Raw genomic sequence first — 18,060 nt, 5'->3', positions numbered from 1 at the left:
AAGTAAAGTAAAAACATTATTTTCAAAGTTTTTCTTACAGTCTAAGAACTGCATTTTATGATGAAAACTATGGAAGTATTATGCATTTCCTTTAGTCAAAAGGAAATGGTTTGTAATATCAAAACACTATTTGTCTATGCAAATACCACCTAATTAGCATATTGTGCATATTAATACCCGAATGTACCAAAAGTCAATGGTCAAGGTCGACTTAAGAAATTGTATCAGTTTACGCGATAACTCAAGACTGGATTATGCAAATTTCACCAAACATGGTCCAAAGATGACGTATAATGGGGCAAGTGGTTAAGGAGTTTTTAAGTAAAATCGGCATGAGGTCAAAGGTCAAAAAGTTCAAGGTCAATGCTAAAATTTCATTATTTTCCCCATATTCATGCCATGTCTGAAGGTATTTTTTTCAAACGTAGTGACTGCATACACTACCAAAATGAGATTCGATCGCCAGACAGTTTCAGGTCAAGAGGTTAAAGGTCAAAGTTCAGGTGAAAATGCTAAAATTGCACTTTTTTTTCAATGTATTTCGCAAATGGTTCAATGTGTCTTCATGGAACTTGTTACTGGCAGGGATTTTCTCGGGAATTTAGGGGTCATTTGTCAACGGTCAGGGGTCAAAGATCAAGGTAAATTGGGCCCTCAAAATTTCTCTATTTCCCTCATGGTTTTGCAATACTTGTAGGACTTTTCTTGAAACTTAATGATTATATACATGTATTACCTAATGGATATTCTCTGGGAAATTTCCTGCCAAAATGTTATAGCTGTGATGAAAGTGCTATATTTCACTTTTTCTTTCATATCTTGAATGTGAATAAAGGTATCATGAAACTTAATATGTACATATTTGTTCATGTTCTACCTGACAGTGATACCTTTGTTGATTATCGAAAAAATGTTAAGCCCTCCCCTCTCAAGTGTTTTTGTTTCCTCTTGAGAAGTAGGAAAGGACATGGAATTCAGTGACATGGTATAGTCACGTGCACCATCATTACATTTAATGTATGGGTCGCATGGAAGTTAATTTTGATGCACACATGTACACATCTGACATTCTTACCTTTTACATTTTCACCAATGTATTTCTTTTAATTTAACCTCTGACATCTTTACACTAAACCAGTTAACATAATCATTTTTTGGAAAAAGCTTCAAGATCATGTAGGTCATGATCATCTATACAGGTATTAGCTGATATGTGGTGGAAAATAACATTCTTTGGAAAAAGGGAAAACAATCACAACCAGGGAGAATATGACATTTACGATCCTCGTAAACAGTAGTCTGTGACGATCTGTTGACAAATCACATCCTAGTATATCGTAAGAGCCATCGAATATACTCTTTTATGGCTATGAACGTATTATTTCTGCTTTGATTTATGGTTGAAAGTGACTGATTTTAAGTGAGAGACTGAGATTATTTGACTTAAAGTATAACATCTCCTATAGGTCCTACTCTTCACATGACAATTTTGCATATTATTGCCTTATCAAAAGGTTATTGTGTATACATTTCCTAGCATAGTTTCCATGCCATAGTAGCTCATAGTATACTGGGTTAACATTTTTTTTTTTCAGAAACAGACTTTGTTTCTAACTCAAGCTTGTAAGTTCTTAATGTGTGCAGATACCCGTGCATCCACATAATTTGCACAAGTTTATAATCAGTTTGATGTAAAAAGCCTCTTGATTGCCTACAAAATACAATGAAAATCAGAATTCACACTTTCACTATGGTAGTGTGTTTTTTTTTTTTTTGTAATGATTTTCTAACCATGACCTCAGTTGTGTACTGTTTGCAAGGGAAAAACAGTCCTTTTGTAAGCAATATTGTTCCGATTTGCATCTGTTCATATGTAAGCCCTACTCTTAAATTTACATAATCGTATTTAAAGAGTGTCACTATCGATTGCTATTTTTTTCCACCTTGCGAAGCATTTATGCAATGAGGAAATATTGATAGCAAAAATAATTTCAAAGATCGATATGTTTCGAAATTTCACGACTGGTGTACTTATTTACATAATCTATGCATAAAATGCCTAAGTTAATTAAATAATATGGAAACAATTTATGCAACTGAAAAGTGTTGTTGTGAGAGTATTGTCTTATTCTATCAGCTTTTTGGATATTAAGTCCAAAGCGATTCAAGACATGTCACATTAAGGCTTTTTGTTTGTTCTGATTATCTATAGATGTGTATGTATTGATATGCATATTATGCAAATAACAGGTTGTTTGCATAGAGACAGTTTGTCTCTTCAGATGAATCATTTACGTTTGACCCAAGGAACGTCCATCCCAGGTTCAAACTTTGTAATACAAGATCCAGTACTTAATAGTTTAGAAATTCTCTCAAAAATGCAGATTTTTGCACAATACCTTGCGTAATTATGCAAATTTTATATTTATTTACATAGGTATGAAATCAATTTTTGCAGGAATTGTTTCCACTTATTCTATAGAATACAACTAAAAAATTATGCATTTCTGCTGGATGCACATATATTTTTTATAATTTTTATATGTATTTTTGTATAAATTATGCAAATTAAGGCTTATTTGCATAGATACAGATTGTCTCTTTACATGAAAATTTTTCAATTGCCCTTGGGAACATCTGAGCCAAGTAGGACATTTGTACTAAAAAATGCAGCGTTTACCCCCTTAGCAAGTCTACTATTTATTCTGAAAGTAGGAACCTTGGGACATGGTTGCAAGGCTTCCTCTATGTCTTTGATTAAGATCTAGGCAGCACTCACCTGGGATTTTACTGCATAACTTGGGACAGAATCAAAATCACAACTTGGTGGCATTCCAGACGTGCCGGAAGCAGACTTCTTTTTTTTTTTTCTCTCTTTTTTTTTTTTGTTAGATGAAAGTCTGCTTTCATAAACATACAAGGAGGAGTGTTACATTACAAGGCTACACTGTAAATCTGCTCTTCATCTACTTTATGTCTCTGTATTGTTTGATGGCGGATACATAACCACATCATTTGTACTACGTGCACTTTCATAATTTTGTTCCAACCAGGGCAAGGTTGATCATATACCAGCACAAACATATTAGTGGAGGAAATGGAAAACTGTGCTGGGAAGATTCTCATAACATATAGTTGGTCCATGTAGTTAAATCCATATAAAATCAACTGAACTATACACAAATTCCCAGAATAGCTTTATAATTTTTGGAATGATCTTCAACTCAAGTTCTTCAGCAATAGTTTCAGACTAATATTCCCCCCCCCCCCCCCCCACTTTGGCAAATTTATCATACATGAATGATACTTTTCCTAGAAACAGGACATGCCAGCATTTTTTAATAGTAAACCTTTTTTTTTTTTTTTTGTTGAATGAATGAATGAATGAATGAATGGATGAGTTTGAATGGATGACTTTCAGGTTTCGAGACAAAGAAGATTTGTCTGTCAGCTAGCTATAGGCTTTACACACGTTTTTTTTCTCTATGCTCATATATTTGCACTTATTTGCACAAATTTGCACTTTTTATCCTATTTTGTTTTTTATTTTTGTGGGGTATCAAAAGACTACACTGGAGTACAATGTCATCCTATGTTTGCAACGACTGTATTTAAGAAGAGCGAAATCAATCAAACAAATAGAATGTTGCCTTCAATATCCCGGTAAAATGAGAACATGATGGGAGTTTTATGTTTCAAATATTTCCATAGCAGAGTGACATTGATAGCAATCAGAAACTCTGATAAGATGGGGTGATAGTGCCTTCAACTCAGAAAACTTCCCTGACCTGTACAAAAATCTTCACCAAATTTCTTTTTCTGGCATGAAATCAACAGAAATATCATGCGTATTCTTTTCATCAAGCATTTTCAGTGTTGTGATACCTTGATGAAACGGCATGCAATGAAGGTTTTAAAGTGGGTAGACATAGTAGTTGTTGATTAATTGACCAAAAACAAGATATATACTTTTGTATTTTTTTTTTTTTTTGGCAAACTAGCAGGAGTGCTGTGAGGTGATGATGCAGCGTCACCCGATTTTCAAATGTAGTTGCAAACAACACCAGAGCTTCTTAAAAACATCACAATCCCAAGCTTTCCTATCTTACGTATGATCTTGATGAAACTGCCAACAGCTCTGTCAGTCTGCTACCAACATTAACTTCAAAATAGAGAGGAATTTTACTTCAAGATAGCACCCTCACCCACACATTATCTAGGCGGATATGTTTCATACCCTGTCATGAAAGTATCAAAATGAAACTGACATCAGATTTTCTTGTCACACAAATCACTGGATGTTGGAAAGCATTCCTTTCTGTAAATCATGAATCATTAAGTCTTAATTTTGTTGATCAACATGATGAGGTTGGTTCTCAAAAGTATGCTGGTGCTCCATGAAAATCAAATGAGCAAAAGTGAACAATAACAACAAAAGAGCAAAGGTGTCTAAAGCTTTAAAAATGTAAACAAATTGTGTTCTAAGCCTTCATAATTAAATGAGCACTTTGAAACTTTTATTTGCAATTGATCGGACACATGCAATTGCATGCCCACTGATGTGATGAAAAAACAAAGAAGGAAAGAAAAAGCATTAAAAATTCATGTTTTCAAAGATGGACGGCAAATATACATGTAAATGTGGATATTTCATCATTTCAAGCAAAATGGAACATGACTGTTTCTACTCTTTACTTTTGAGTAAGACTTCCTGTAGGCATTTTTTTTTTCCAGCAGGTTAAGAATCAGCCTCCCATAATGTGAGGGTATTATAGTCCATGTGTTAGCATTCCATTTTCATGCATTTTCTCCTTTGAATTCTATATGATTATGAAGACATATTTTTCAAATCTTCCTATTCAAAATTGGAGAGCTGTAATATGAACAGCTTAAGCTTAAGCTTTGACTTTACACCTGGAGAGGCAGAACAATAAAAACAATAAATCAATATATAAATGGATTTTTGAAATATGCACAAAGGGAATATCAGCATGAAAACAAGAGGCACTGCCAAATCAATGTAGCAAAAAAAAAAAGGAATATATAAAGTGATATGAACATTTATTATCAAAATTTGCTATAATGCAAGCATTTATGATGAATGAGGCAGTGCATACATAGCTTTTAAATGAATGTAAAGCAGACTACAAAGCATGAAAGGCTATAGCAGCATGGTAACACCATATACAATGTAGGCAGGATCATACATGTAAACCATCACCAAATGTGGCACGAGGCTCTATAAAGGCAGACATGGCATGGCAAAGTTACCAACTGCAATATATATGCAAGGGACTACAGGCATGACTGCGCATCCATCAATCAAGCTTACACTCGCCATGAGAGGGAACTGTTTTTTTGTATGACTGATAAGGTAGCAACATGGGTATGGGAGGATAAGGGGTTACAGGAAAGAATGGACACTCTAGTTAATGGAGAGCATGTTTTCCAAATGATGAAAAGCGAATGAAGAATGGAATTTGACTTGGGCTAAATACGCAAGGTCATGATGGTATTTTATGCGACATTGTAATTGCACGTTAGTCAAGTAATGGGAAAAGAAGGTCAAGATACAACTATTATCTCATTCAATGAAAACTGCCCAGTGTTTGTTGATTTGTCATGCAGTCATAGGGATTATGAGCAAAGATTGAGCTAGCTTTCTATATCTATGTGTTGGCACCAAGGATAATGTTCTTGCAAAATACCAGTAAAGTCATGATGATGCTTTGGCCATATAGCACGTACATAAATATACAACAACAAAAATGGAGGAGGCTATTAATACTGATTATCAGCTAGTGTTTATATACCTTCTGTTTAACCGTATCACTCTGAAAGAGAAAGTTGCAGACAGAAAGAGAGAAAAAGATGCAAATGTGGAAACTATTCACATGTATTTGGGGAAAAAATCACGCAATATTTTTCTTCACCACACAGCAAACTGAGACCAAAAGACTGCACATTAACTCATGACAATAAGGTAATTATTGCAGAAGAGAGACACACACATTTTGCTATGTCACTAAATCACTAATAAATTCATTCCACCCTAAAATCAGATGGAACATTAACTAATTAATAGCACTTTGTCCAAAATTACCATGCGTGTGATTTATTACTGGAATTTCATTATATGTCACACCTCTGTATGCACAAGCATTTGCCACACAGCATTGGAGGCAACTAGCAATGTACAAGCACTCAGATTCAGTTTAAGAAATGCACTCCAACAATTCTATCGACAAAGAGGCAAGTAAAATGCGCACCACATGGAGACATATATAATATCTCTCTCTCCCTTTAAAAACAATCTAGAATGAAACTGAAGTCGAGAAAAAAATAGAAGTCTAGAAAGTTTGGTGCTACAGAGACTTTGTCCCATCTTCTGGGCCAAGCACTTTCTTCAATAAATTTAGATCATGACATAAACACTGTCTGTACAGGTCTCTCTTCATTTATTAGTTTTGCTGTTTTCATTTGTATTTTATGTGTCTTTAAATGACAGAGTGATACCCTTTGGACTTCTTCAAACAGGAAATAGAAGGACCGCCAAAAATTTGGTTTTCTAGGTTAAGTGGGCCAAGAAATCCAAAATTCCAGCAGGAGATCTTCTCAATACACCACATTGGATCTGAACTAAGGCACCCTTATCCCCATCCATCCCATCCAGCCCTTCGTTTGGTTTGTGATCCCTCACCTCCTTGGTATCGTTGAGGAAGATCTCGACGTTCTGCAGCCCGAGGCCTCGCTCCTCCAGCAGGGGCATAAGAACCTGCCCCAGGTTCTGGTCGGGCTCGGGGGTCAACGTCAGGATCTCATTGTTGGGGAAGATCATGTGGAAGCAGTGGTTCATGTCCACATACTGCAGAGGACAAGGGGGAGGAGAATGGTGACGAAAGGGAGGAGGGAGATGGGAGACAGTTATAACAGAGAAAGGAGGGGGGGGGGGGGACATGATCGATGTCACATGCATGGTGTTCAACATTGAGAAGTAAAAGCTCTTGCATGGCATACTGTGACTTTTCTATAACATTGTTTACTTCCTGTACCATTGCATAAACATGCAATGCTACAAAAATTTGTAAAAATAATCACCAGATGGTTGCAAATGACTTACACTGGAAATTCATCTCAAATCAATTGCAAGTCTACACGTAAATGATACTGGCAGGCAAATTCCAATAAGATTAATCATGGCACAGAGTCAAATACAGTCGATACATGTTTTAAGGGAATGGGGAAGGGTGGGGGAGACCATTAGTTTCATCAATAATATGATCCTTATACTAGGAAAGATTTATACATATAGACGTAACCTACACACCTACAAACCTCACATAACAAAACCACTCACATACAGTCCAGGATGTACAGGAATCCAGGTCATCGACACTTGAGAAAAGTTTGTCTGAAACTGAACACGTTTAAATACAAATCTAAACCACACTTTGGATTGGACACCTAATGCGCCGGTCATGGGGGGGGGGGGGGGGGTAGTAGCAAGGGGAAGAGCTTTCTAGTATGTGAATCTGCCACAGCGGTACTGACCTTTCCACCAGCTGGCCTGAAGTCACTACTAGTGACTGAACTGTGGCGACTGCTAACACTGGTCTCCTCATTCCCTGAACCTGCCAATCAATTGAAAAAAAAATGAAAATGATAAAAACCAAAAAATAACTAACCACTGATCATCAACGACGGAAAGTGTGCCTCCCAGTGACTGTTTGTGTCCCTACAGTGTACCCAATGATGGACAAAGCCAGTCACCACTAGCAACGAACACAGAAACTATAAGCGCAGGCACACGACGAGAACAGATGAATTGGACAAAGCGATGATTAGGGGCCCCAAGTGGCCTAAAATAATTAATAGCAATTATCAGTCTCACAACTTTCACTTTCCTTTTCTTGCCATGCCATTTCGCTGTCATCTCTATTCCTACTTTGCACAATGGGTGAAAATAGCAATGCATGCACCGCTACATGTATGTCTAACAGATTCAATATGGCACTGGATTTTGGCAAGTGCTGAACTCAGTAGCAAATGACTACTCCAAATATGATAATTGAATATGCTTTCAAGCAAATTCAAATTCCTCATTGTGCCTGGAAGACAAAATGGGATACCTAAATATACACTTCAATCTGTAGCAGATCTTCACAAACATTTGGGGTTACCATTAATTCTCCTGTGCTGGCAGATGCAATGGTACCATACAATAAACTTTTATCACATCAACCCTCCTTTTCCACAATTTTGTCAGATCGGGGGGGGGGGGGGGGGGGGGAGGAGGCGTCGTACTTCACTGGGCTAAAAGACCTCCTTATTTATTTATTTTTTCCATTTCAATGTATAGTATTTCCTGTGTTTTATGTACAATTTCAAGCAGTTCATTATTTTACTTCATTTAAAAATTCTGTTCACTTCGTCATGTACATGTACATGCATTCTATTTACCATTGTAATCTGGGGGCTTTACGCCATTTCAAGCTATCGCTTTTTGTAGTCCCCGTTCTCCTCATCAATATTTCTTTTTCTTTTTGCTAGGTCGATCTCACAATGTATTTGTTTTTATGATGATTGAGATGAATAAACGAATTGAATTGAATTGAATTGAAATTGCAATGTTCATTTCTACGGCATTGTTTCCGCACTTGACACTTTCAAAAATAAAAATAAAATAAAAAATTCTGCCTATTTGCCAGCATTATTGAGGCAGACTTTTTTTTAAAATCAAATTGAAACTTTTACATTGCTGTTGCACAAAGTTTATTAACCCATTGAGGACGGATTGATTTTGCTACAACAACATTTCCCATAGACACCTGCCCGAGTATACTCAGGACTCATCCTCAAACGGGTTAAAGTACAAGCTGCAATATTTTTCATCTCCTCACTTGATGTCGGTTTGTCTCCGTCCTTGGGTTTCTTCTGTTTGTCTGTAGATATATCACAAAAACAAAGAAAATGGAAGAATAACAGAGAAAAATTAGAAGAGTAAAAAGAAAAATCTCATGCCAGTAAAGTGCAGTTCGTGTCTCTTAGAAATTGAAAACAAGTTTGTATTTACAAGTTCGGCACACCCTTCTTCTGTTTTGAAAATTCACTTCCCTGCTACCCAGGGGAAACTAATACGGTAAGCTATCCACCAAGCTGTGCATCAGTACGACTAAAATATCAGTGGCCAAGGCAGCATGGGATGCTTAAGCTCCTACCTGATCATTTCCTCCAGGGGGGAAAAAATGGTATATTGATTCACCTCCCTATGACAAACTGCTACCTGAAAAAAAAAACTGAGAAGCCACACACATGCTCACATGTATCAACGTGTGGTTTACCATACTAAAGGATAAGCTAAGAAATGTGGTTTGGGAAAACAGCAGCACGCTGGGACCACATAAGACTATACGTCAAGCTGGGATCACAGCATGCAAGGTGCCTAGCTGCAACAGTGAGAAACAACCCATCACTGCTGAAAAGGAGTATCGAAGTCATAAATATTTTGCCTTGTTTTTCTTGGAGAAAGTAGCCGCATTTACACTTACTAACATCGCGATTTTTAAAATCGCGATATTTTGGTTCCATCGTTTACACTTACGCAAAAGTTTGAGCTTCACGAAACATCACGATTTTTTGGTCGGTAGTGCGCATGCATAATTTACCTCTTTTCAACACGGTAGCTGAGTGGAAGCGCGCGCTATTCTGTTCGTTTTCACTGCAGTGCAGTATATTTTGATCACAGCTAGCTGGTTGGAACGTTGAGCCAGGGCTTTTTATCAGTACAATGCACCAATGCACACATAAATTTGTGCTTCTCGAGACTGTTTACTTACGGTAAAACTATATAGCTTGCTATATTAGATCACATACGTAGTAGGTGTGTAAAACTTCATCTAAGTATGGAAAAGTTGATGACAGCAGCATTCAGGAGGATCATGAAATTTCGCCAATATGACGAAAGTGCATGAGATGTAGGACTTGGGAGTTAGGACTGGTATTTTATCAGGCGACAGCAAGAACTCACACTTGTTACGTACTCCTGTATTCCACAAACAACGTATATCGAGAGCAGTATGGGCACTCCCACAATCAACGCATTTCTGGAGAACATTATTTTGTTAAGTCGTCATGGGGTGATGATACGTGGTTGGAGAACTTCAGGTTTGCTACTAGTAGTAGTTTTCACGTACTAGTTTCATCAGGGAGAGTGAGGTGAGAGACCACGAGCCAATCGAGGATCGGCCGTTTAGACCTGTACACTGTACCGTGTACTTAGTACTCTGGCCAGTGACCGACGTACTCTCTACACATTCCAAAGATCAAGAGGGATCGGGAGCGCGTGTAAACTCCCGGTGCAATCCGATACCGAAAGTCACGTGATGAAAAATCGCGATATTTCTGCAGCTTGGGTTTACACTCACTAACTTCGCCTCAAACTTCGCGATGTTTCGAGGGCGTTTGGGTGTAGTTGCTTAGCAACTTGCACCCAAATGTCGCGATTTTTCCAAGCAAGTGTAAATGGGCCTACTGTTACATTTAGAAATCAGTTGAACATTATCTCAGCGCTTCAATGAAACTTTAAGAAAAGGGATGCCCATTTGCCACAATGACAACCAAGTAAAATTATATCTGCTGTGCCATCAACAACGAACATAACATAGAGGGAGAGAATCTATATGTCAATTGAGGTCAACTGAGGTAAGATCATCAAAGTTAATTGAAATACTCACTTCTCCATGGTAAAATTGATGTCTTTTTCTTGTCACCATTCTCTTCATCTTTCTCACTGAAACTTGGCTTCTGTAAGATGCAGAAAACAAATACATACCCAAATACCATGAAAACAAACAAAAAATATCAATACAGAGGCAAAAGTGTGTTTTGTCCCTGTTAATTACTGATGCACGGCTACGTACATGACAGATTAGGCAATGCCAAGTACCATGTGGTACATTTTACATTTTACATTTCAACCAATTTGAAACTGTAACTTAGTTTCCTGTTGTTTTAAAGAGACCATACTTTACAACAGAGATGAAAATGTGCATTGCAATGCTGAAAATGTCAGTGATAAAAATAAGTTACCGTTTGTGAGTAATGCTCAAATTCTTCAAGCATCTCTAAACAAATAACATAAAATGTCAACAAATTTTGAATTGATATCCACATCACTACTTCCCAAAGACATGAAGTACTGCAAAAGCCTATTCCCTGAGATAAATCACACTCCAAACGAGAAAGTTGGAAACCATACTCTAATACTTGTGTATCCCCGAGAGAATCAAGTTTTGAAAGGTGCGTATCACAACAACGTGGCCATTAAACAAACAAGATTCACAGAGCTGCGATCAATCCGATCAATTACAACCTAATGGCTACGCCCTCTCTCAAATACCTTTGTCACAATTTCCTCCAACGAGGTGCAAAACCAAATCTTTTTTCAAAACATAAGTCCAGACACTGTGCCATCTCTGCCCCCCCCCCCCCTTTCTTACCGGATATGGAGAGCCATCACAGGCAAAGCAAAAGTGATATTTTGCTCAACAGGAAGTGTGGCAAGCTATTTGGCATCAAGCCCTTTTCCTGCTTTGGCCAAAGGTCAACTCTTAGAAGACCAGAACTTCTCCTAGTCTACAAAGTATACATAGGCACAAGTATTACTCTTCATGGCCAAGGCCAAAATCATCATTTTTCAAACTCCTATCTGCCCAGTAAAATTTATAGATCGCAATAGCCAGTGGGCTGCTCCTGGACAAAAATATCTTTAACCGGGGTAATAAAAATACCAGCACTTGAGTTTACTGACAGTTTACACATGCATGCATGAGTAGATGACATGAGACAGTATTGTTGTTCTCAGCCTTGACCTATTGATGCACAAGTAAACTCAGTGCTGAAACATACCTCATTCATATTCCACACAGCTACAAAAACACAACCATTCACACTCGTATACCACACGCACACGCACACGCACACACACACACATGACACACATACACACACAAATATGAAATGCTGTACACATCACAACATTCCTCAAAAGACACTAAAATAGTAAAAACTAACAGAAACGCATCACCACACAAGCAACCCCATACAATCTTTCACAGGTATGTGTACATTTTACGTAAACAGGTTCAATGCACTCTGCTGTTTAAAATCATTGGACAAATACATTGTAACCATAACTCTCTTAGAACAAACTTCTGGTGAAGAAAGTGGATCTAAGTAGGAAAAAAAATGTCTTTAAATTAGCTTATAATGCAAGAGTTTTTCTCAGGGGGAATCAGCGGGGGGGGGGGGGGGGGGCTCAGATAAGATAAAATATTTTTGACACTTAACTTTTTTGAACACTCATGTGTGATTTTCATAGAAACTGTGTATACTAATCTCTATATCACATATTAATGGGATTTGGTGATATTGAACCTGTTCTAGTTATTTCTACCAGGCATGCCCTGAAAAATGTAACCTTCACCTACATTGCTATGCTGCCCAGTATTTTAACAGTGGAGCACCTGTCCATTTGTTTGTTTTTTCTTAGAACTTCTTTTTTTTCTGCTTGCTATGATTAGGCATCACCTGAAGACTCAGGACTACTAATACCAACATAGCATGAAGGGGTGAGGGTGGGGTTGGGGGTGAGGATAGAATCCCTTTTTCCAGAGGACTATATTTGGAAGGTGACTGGTCAACTCTGAAACCACACCACTGAGCTGAATGTAAAGTCCGTGTGAGATCATCAGCTATCTCTCGACTCTGGGCCAAATTCCTTGACTGCCGTAACGGTCCTCAATTAAACTCTAATCATTCCTAAACCATGCCGAGTCCATACTCGTGCAGAGCAGATAGCCAGTTGTGAATTCCTAAGTCTGTGATAGAGTGGCAGTTTGATTCTTTATGAATCATGATGCATCAAAACCGTATGTGATACTCAGTTCTTTTTTCTTTTTTTTAAAGACAGACTGGAAAAGACCCAAAGCAAATCGATATTGTTCTATGATGTAACACTGTGGTGGAACACATTCTTCTATCATGTCTTCCAACTGAATGTACTTTGCATTTAGAATGTAACTGAATTGAGCTTCGATAAGTTCTTTTAGAAAAGTCATCAACACAAAACAAACAAAACAGTGTTACCAATTCATTTCCAGGTCTTCCTATGACAGCAGACATCATTTGGCATGTTTCTAAGTAAGATTCAGCATTAGAATTGTGTCAAATTGAATGCTTCAACTACATAATGAAATTAGTTTCTGTTCCAATAAAACTCCCCAATAGTCAAATTTGTACTGAGACTTCCAGCATTTTAATCCTGGGTGGATATCATGTCATTCTGCTTTAATTCTACTGATACAGGAAATGAAGAATATGTATGATTTGCTCAAGCAATGTATTAAAGTAAGGATTGGCAAGTTACTTTGCAATGAATTCCTGCTTTCAGAAAAAATAAAGAAATACAGAAATGAACTCGGGCTTTAATAAAAAATTTCTCAGAATATCCTGCAAAAGGAGCTTTCGATAGTGTCGGGTGAAAAGGAGTTGCTGGTATGCATATTGACAGGCAGCTGACAGCTGTGTAACAAATGTGTTTCCGGAGTGAAAGAAAAAAAAAATCATATGACTACTTCAAATGACAGCACCTATAAAGTAACTGACAATCTAGACTCTATGGCTCAGCTTCCTACAGACAAAGTCCATGCTAGCTAAGCTTGATCCTCTCATCTACAAAGCACACACTAGATCCAACTTTCATATAGAGTATCAATTTTTTGTGATCAGTTGATAAGCAAATATATCGAAATTCTTACTTTTTCTTCCCTGCATTACAGTGTATAGAAGTGTGTTGTGCGATTACAGAACGAAAGACTTTACGTAGAGTGAATTGCATGACAAGAATGATGGTATAATCAAACATTGTTTTGATCAACAGAAATTCAGAAAAGAAAAAGAATTTGTAGAAGGACACTCAGATACACCATGACAAAAAAGTGAAAGGAATAGCTTTAGAAAAGTGCTCCGTGTGAAAGAAGGCAAAAGATACATGCAAATGCAGTCATACCAACACCACCACTACAAACGGTACTAAACATTATCAGACGGGCCAAAAACAAAACCAAAACAAAACTAAAACAAAACAACAAAGAAATAAAGCAGCTAATCATTATGTCTGTGAATGCCTGGGATGTGCTTACACTAACTCCCACATACCAGAAAGTGAAAGTGATGGAAGGAGAATGAGGCCACACAGTACGAGAGAGTGAAGCAACAGCCACAACAATGAAGAATACATGAGAGACTTTCCGATATTTATTAGTCAACACAGGGAACTAAGAGACAAACATTGAGAAAAGGGTAGAGATTCACAAGGTATTAAAGAAAAGAAAGATGTATGGTATACACAGGTTAAAAAATAATAATAATAATTTGTGCCACATAGAAAAGAAAGAGCACACATACAGCTGCTACTGCTTGCTTTGAAAAATAGTACAAACACTACGAAGGTTACCAGTGTCCGCATTTTTCATGAAGTTTAAGTATTCCTATTCTAGCATCTATTGCACTACTATGCTACTTTTACAGTTGATGTGATTTTATGTCAGAAATTTTACATTATAAGCCTTTATACAGACAACATCATATTTTCATGACTTTACATGTTTGTTTTGCTCTTAAGTATTTCATTGAATATGCACTACATAACTTATTCATTAGGATATAATAGCAGTAGTTTCATACAACACTCTTGATAAAGAGTTGCACAACTTTGGAATACTTCTACAAGGGTGTTTCCCATCATTGTTTATTTGAATATCTCAGGCACACAGTGTAAGTTCATTATTGCTGGGGAGAAAATTTGTGTGGGTCAATTTCTCTTCTTTCCTGTATAAAACCAGTTTAAAAATTCATTATCAGTATCACTTATTCTGATTCATTCACATATTATAGCTTATTGGGTGTAAGGTAGAACATTTCTTAATGTCGTTTTGTGGTAATTTGTATAGCTGCAAAAGATTACACAGGCTGCTATTTGGGGCTTTATTGGCAAAATTGCATACTGTATCTATCATGCTGCAATATTCTTAGTAAGACTTCATAAGATACCAAAGAAACTTGGGAGTTACTGTTGATCAAATCTCTTTCATTCATTTTATACATATGTGCAGTTGTGCAGTTGTATTGATGCTTGCATATGGACACATACATTTAATACATGCATGTATGTACAACATGTATGTGCACTTACGCATGTAACACATTTAAATAATTTCTTTCATTATCAAATGAAAACTGGTGGAGTATACATAAAAATTTGTTCTTTTTTTTTAAGAAGTCACACTTTCACATATATTAAGCTGCAAGGTGTCTGACAGTAATCATACTTCTATTAAAGAAAACTAAAGCCCAAATATCAATATGAATTGAGTGAATGCCGCAATATTAGTAGTATACTTGAGTGAAAGTTTGAGGAAAACTGGACAATTGTTTCAAAAGTTATGAATTTTGAAAGTTCTTGTGCCCTCATTGCTACTACAGCTCATGACATCATTTCAGACAATAGAAAGAAAATATAGGAAGAATTCCACAAAATCCCATTTTCATGGAAAGTACACATTCTATTGACCTGTTCTGACATATGCTAGGGGTAATATCATTCCCCTATTTTCTGAAAGAGGTAAGTCAAGTGCTCTTTCATTATGCTAGAAAAGTGAAAATATGTTAAATTTCCTCCACATTTTCTCTACATATTGTTGTCCATAATGACGTCATGAAGTGTAGTAGTTTCCTTATCCAGTGACGATGGTCCAGAAACTTTAAAGATTCATGGCTTTGGAATTGATTGCCCAATTTTGCTCAAATTTTCACTGATGTATTGTTGCTTTAAATCAAAATTCATATTTGGGTTTTGGTTTCCTTTGAATAGATCTATTCGCAAGAGGCTGAATGATAAAACTGTAATCCCAGGAAGAATGAGAAAACATAGACAGTGCAATGATGAATGGATATGATGCTAGTCTCTCTCTAATCTCACAAGTTCTACTCCAATTGATGAGATGGGCAAGTTGACAACTCCTTGAATGTAAAGTGGATGTTCCCACTGCACATTTGCTACACTATCACAGAAAGCCAGAGACACTGGTGACTAATAAAGTGCAGAGAGGCAGTTCCCGTTTCTTAGATATCATTGATATTCCCAGAATATGTAACAATACTTTGTTTTTACACTAGTAGCCACAGCAAGAGGAAATAATGGGATTTTACGATGTTTTGTTTTTGTTTTATTTCTGCTGCCTTTAGATTGAACACGTTAATGCTTTCTTGGAACTTAATGACCATTGCAACACTCTATCTTTACATCGCTCTCAGACTCAAGTTTGCATTTATCCACTACAGACACATGTTACAATCGTAATGATGAAAAGGGAGTATGGGTGGAATTCCCAATCTAAAATCGACCTGCAGAGAAGCTAGTTGCAGGGAAAAGCATGATTTTTAGTCATGGCAATGTCATTGTTCTCTTCTTAATCACCCACTTTCTCTCTCTTTCTCTCTTCCTCTCTCTCTCTCTGTCTTTTCCTCTCTCTCTCATATTAGACTTGACAAACAAATAAACCGTCGCTAGGGCAACAAGACCTCGCAACTGAAATTTTGGTGAAAATGACTTTTTTGGATTAATAGTCAGATAATTAGTTAAGTGATGTCCTGTCCAAATCCTAGCTGTCTTACCCCAAAAATAAAGCCACAAAGGCATGTCAAAGGAAAGACTTTCCCATTTGAAATAGTGCTTTGGCTGCCATGTTTTTCTGATCTCCTGAACATTTGACATTTTGTAGATGCGAGGTCTTGTCACCCCAGTGACAAAACACTTTTGTAGGTCATTAGCCAGTTGTTGTACACACCTGTTCTACCAATGCACAGCTGACCATCTGTCACAAATGGACATGCTTTTCTGTCTTTCTTCTCCCTTCTCCTCCTTTCCTTCCTTCACTCCTTCTTTTGCCCTTTCTCCCTCTCTTTCTCCAAGTTTCTCAAAGACCAGTACCTTATTTCATTTAAAAAAAAAAAAAAAAGTTGCTAAGATAGCAACTCTTGCTGCAATGGCAAGTGTCATAGTAATGATATGAATCCTGCATCCTGATTGGCTGTTGCTACGGGAAGTTGCCATTCTAGCAAGAGTCGGTATCCGAACATCTTATGTGAAATGGGACCCAGACATACTTGATTTCTCATTGTGCGAGACATTCGTCTACCCCCATACTTTGCCTCACCTTCTTGTCCCCCTTCTTGTCACTCTTCTTTCTGTCCATCCTCTCCTTAACCGGTCCGGACATCGCCCTGCCATTCCTCTCCCCGCTCCCACTTCCTTCGCCCAGCACCACCAGGTTGCTGCCACCGGCGTTCACGCCCTCCTCCCCCGCCGCCGCCGCCGCCGGCTTGCCGTCGGTCTTCTCCAGGCTGATGGGGAGGGGCAGGCTGGCCATCTCGGCGAGCACGCAGTCCTGGTACAGCTTGCTCTTCAGGAAGCGGGCATAGCTGTCAAACTTCATGAGCTTAAAGATCTGGGGAAGGAACAGGGGCAATATACACAATGTTAATATCAGCAGGGCAGAAACCGATATTTCCGCATAAAGCTGCGTTTACACCAAATCCGGCACAGGTCATGGAACCGGGTTTTTGCTATGGTGCGCCAAAAGGAACCATGTCTGATTCTGTTACAATATCACTTCCCCACTAATAATTTGCTACAAAATTAATCTTCTACTGTTGATTTTGTTTCTCTTGATTTTGACAGAGGAATAACATTTTGAGTGATTTTGTACCAAATTACTGATTCTTTTTTTTTTAACAGAACCAGACATGGTTCCTTTTGGTATACCATAGCAAAACCTGGCCCGTTGCCCGTAACATGCTCGGTGCCATAAGAGTCTTTATTGCATTATATCAATTACGATGTGACGATGAATGAATATTTCATGGCCCTACAGCTGCAACTCTTGGCGGATTGCATGGCTTGCTATGGCATTGCAAGGCCAGATGGTACACACCAGCACA

At 37.6% G+C, this 18,060-nt stretch overlaps 1 protein-coding gene across 3 annotated transcripts in view; it reads right to left on the bottom strand.

The window, feature by feature from the left end:
• LOC140241336 (uncharacterized) overlaps positions 1-18,060 on the bottom strand; it is a 47,502-nt gene that overhangs the window by 11,087 nt on the left and 18,355 nt on the right. For 2 of the 3 annotated variants that reach the window (XM_072321062.1, XM_072321064.1), the window contains exons 6-11: positions 17,277-17,567; positions 10,734-10,803; positions 8,901-8,942; positions 7,552-7,631; positions 6,701-6,865; positions 5,814-5,834 (exon numbers count right to left, since the gene is read on the bottom strand). In XM_072321062.1, the coding sequence (XP_072177163.1) occupies positions 5,814-5,834; positions 6,701-6,865; positions 7,552-7,631; positions 8,901-8,942; positions 10,734-10,803; positions 17,277-17,567 (669 nt within the window). The remainder of the gene's footprint in view (positions 1-5,813; positions 5,835-6,700; positions 6,866-7,551; positions 7,632-8,900; positions 8,943-10,733; positions 10,804-17,276; positions 17,568-18,060) is intronic. The other variant, XM_072321063.1, reaches the window with a different exon arrangement.

Source organism: Diadema setosum, chromosome 18 (assembly GCF_964275005.1).
Source record: "Diadema setosum chromosome 18, eeDiaSeto1, whole genome shotgun sequence".
Classification (NCBI taxonomy): domain Eukaryota; kingdom Metazoa; phylum Echinodermata; class Echinoidea; order Diadematoida; family Diadematidae; genus Diadema; species Diadema setosum.
Note: the sequence above shows the minus strand (reverse complement) of the source record. Positions and strands in the feature narration are given on the sequence as shown.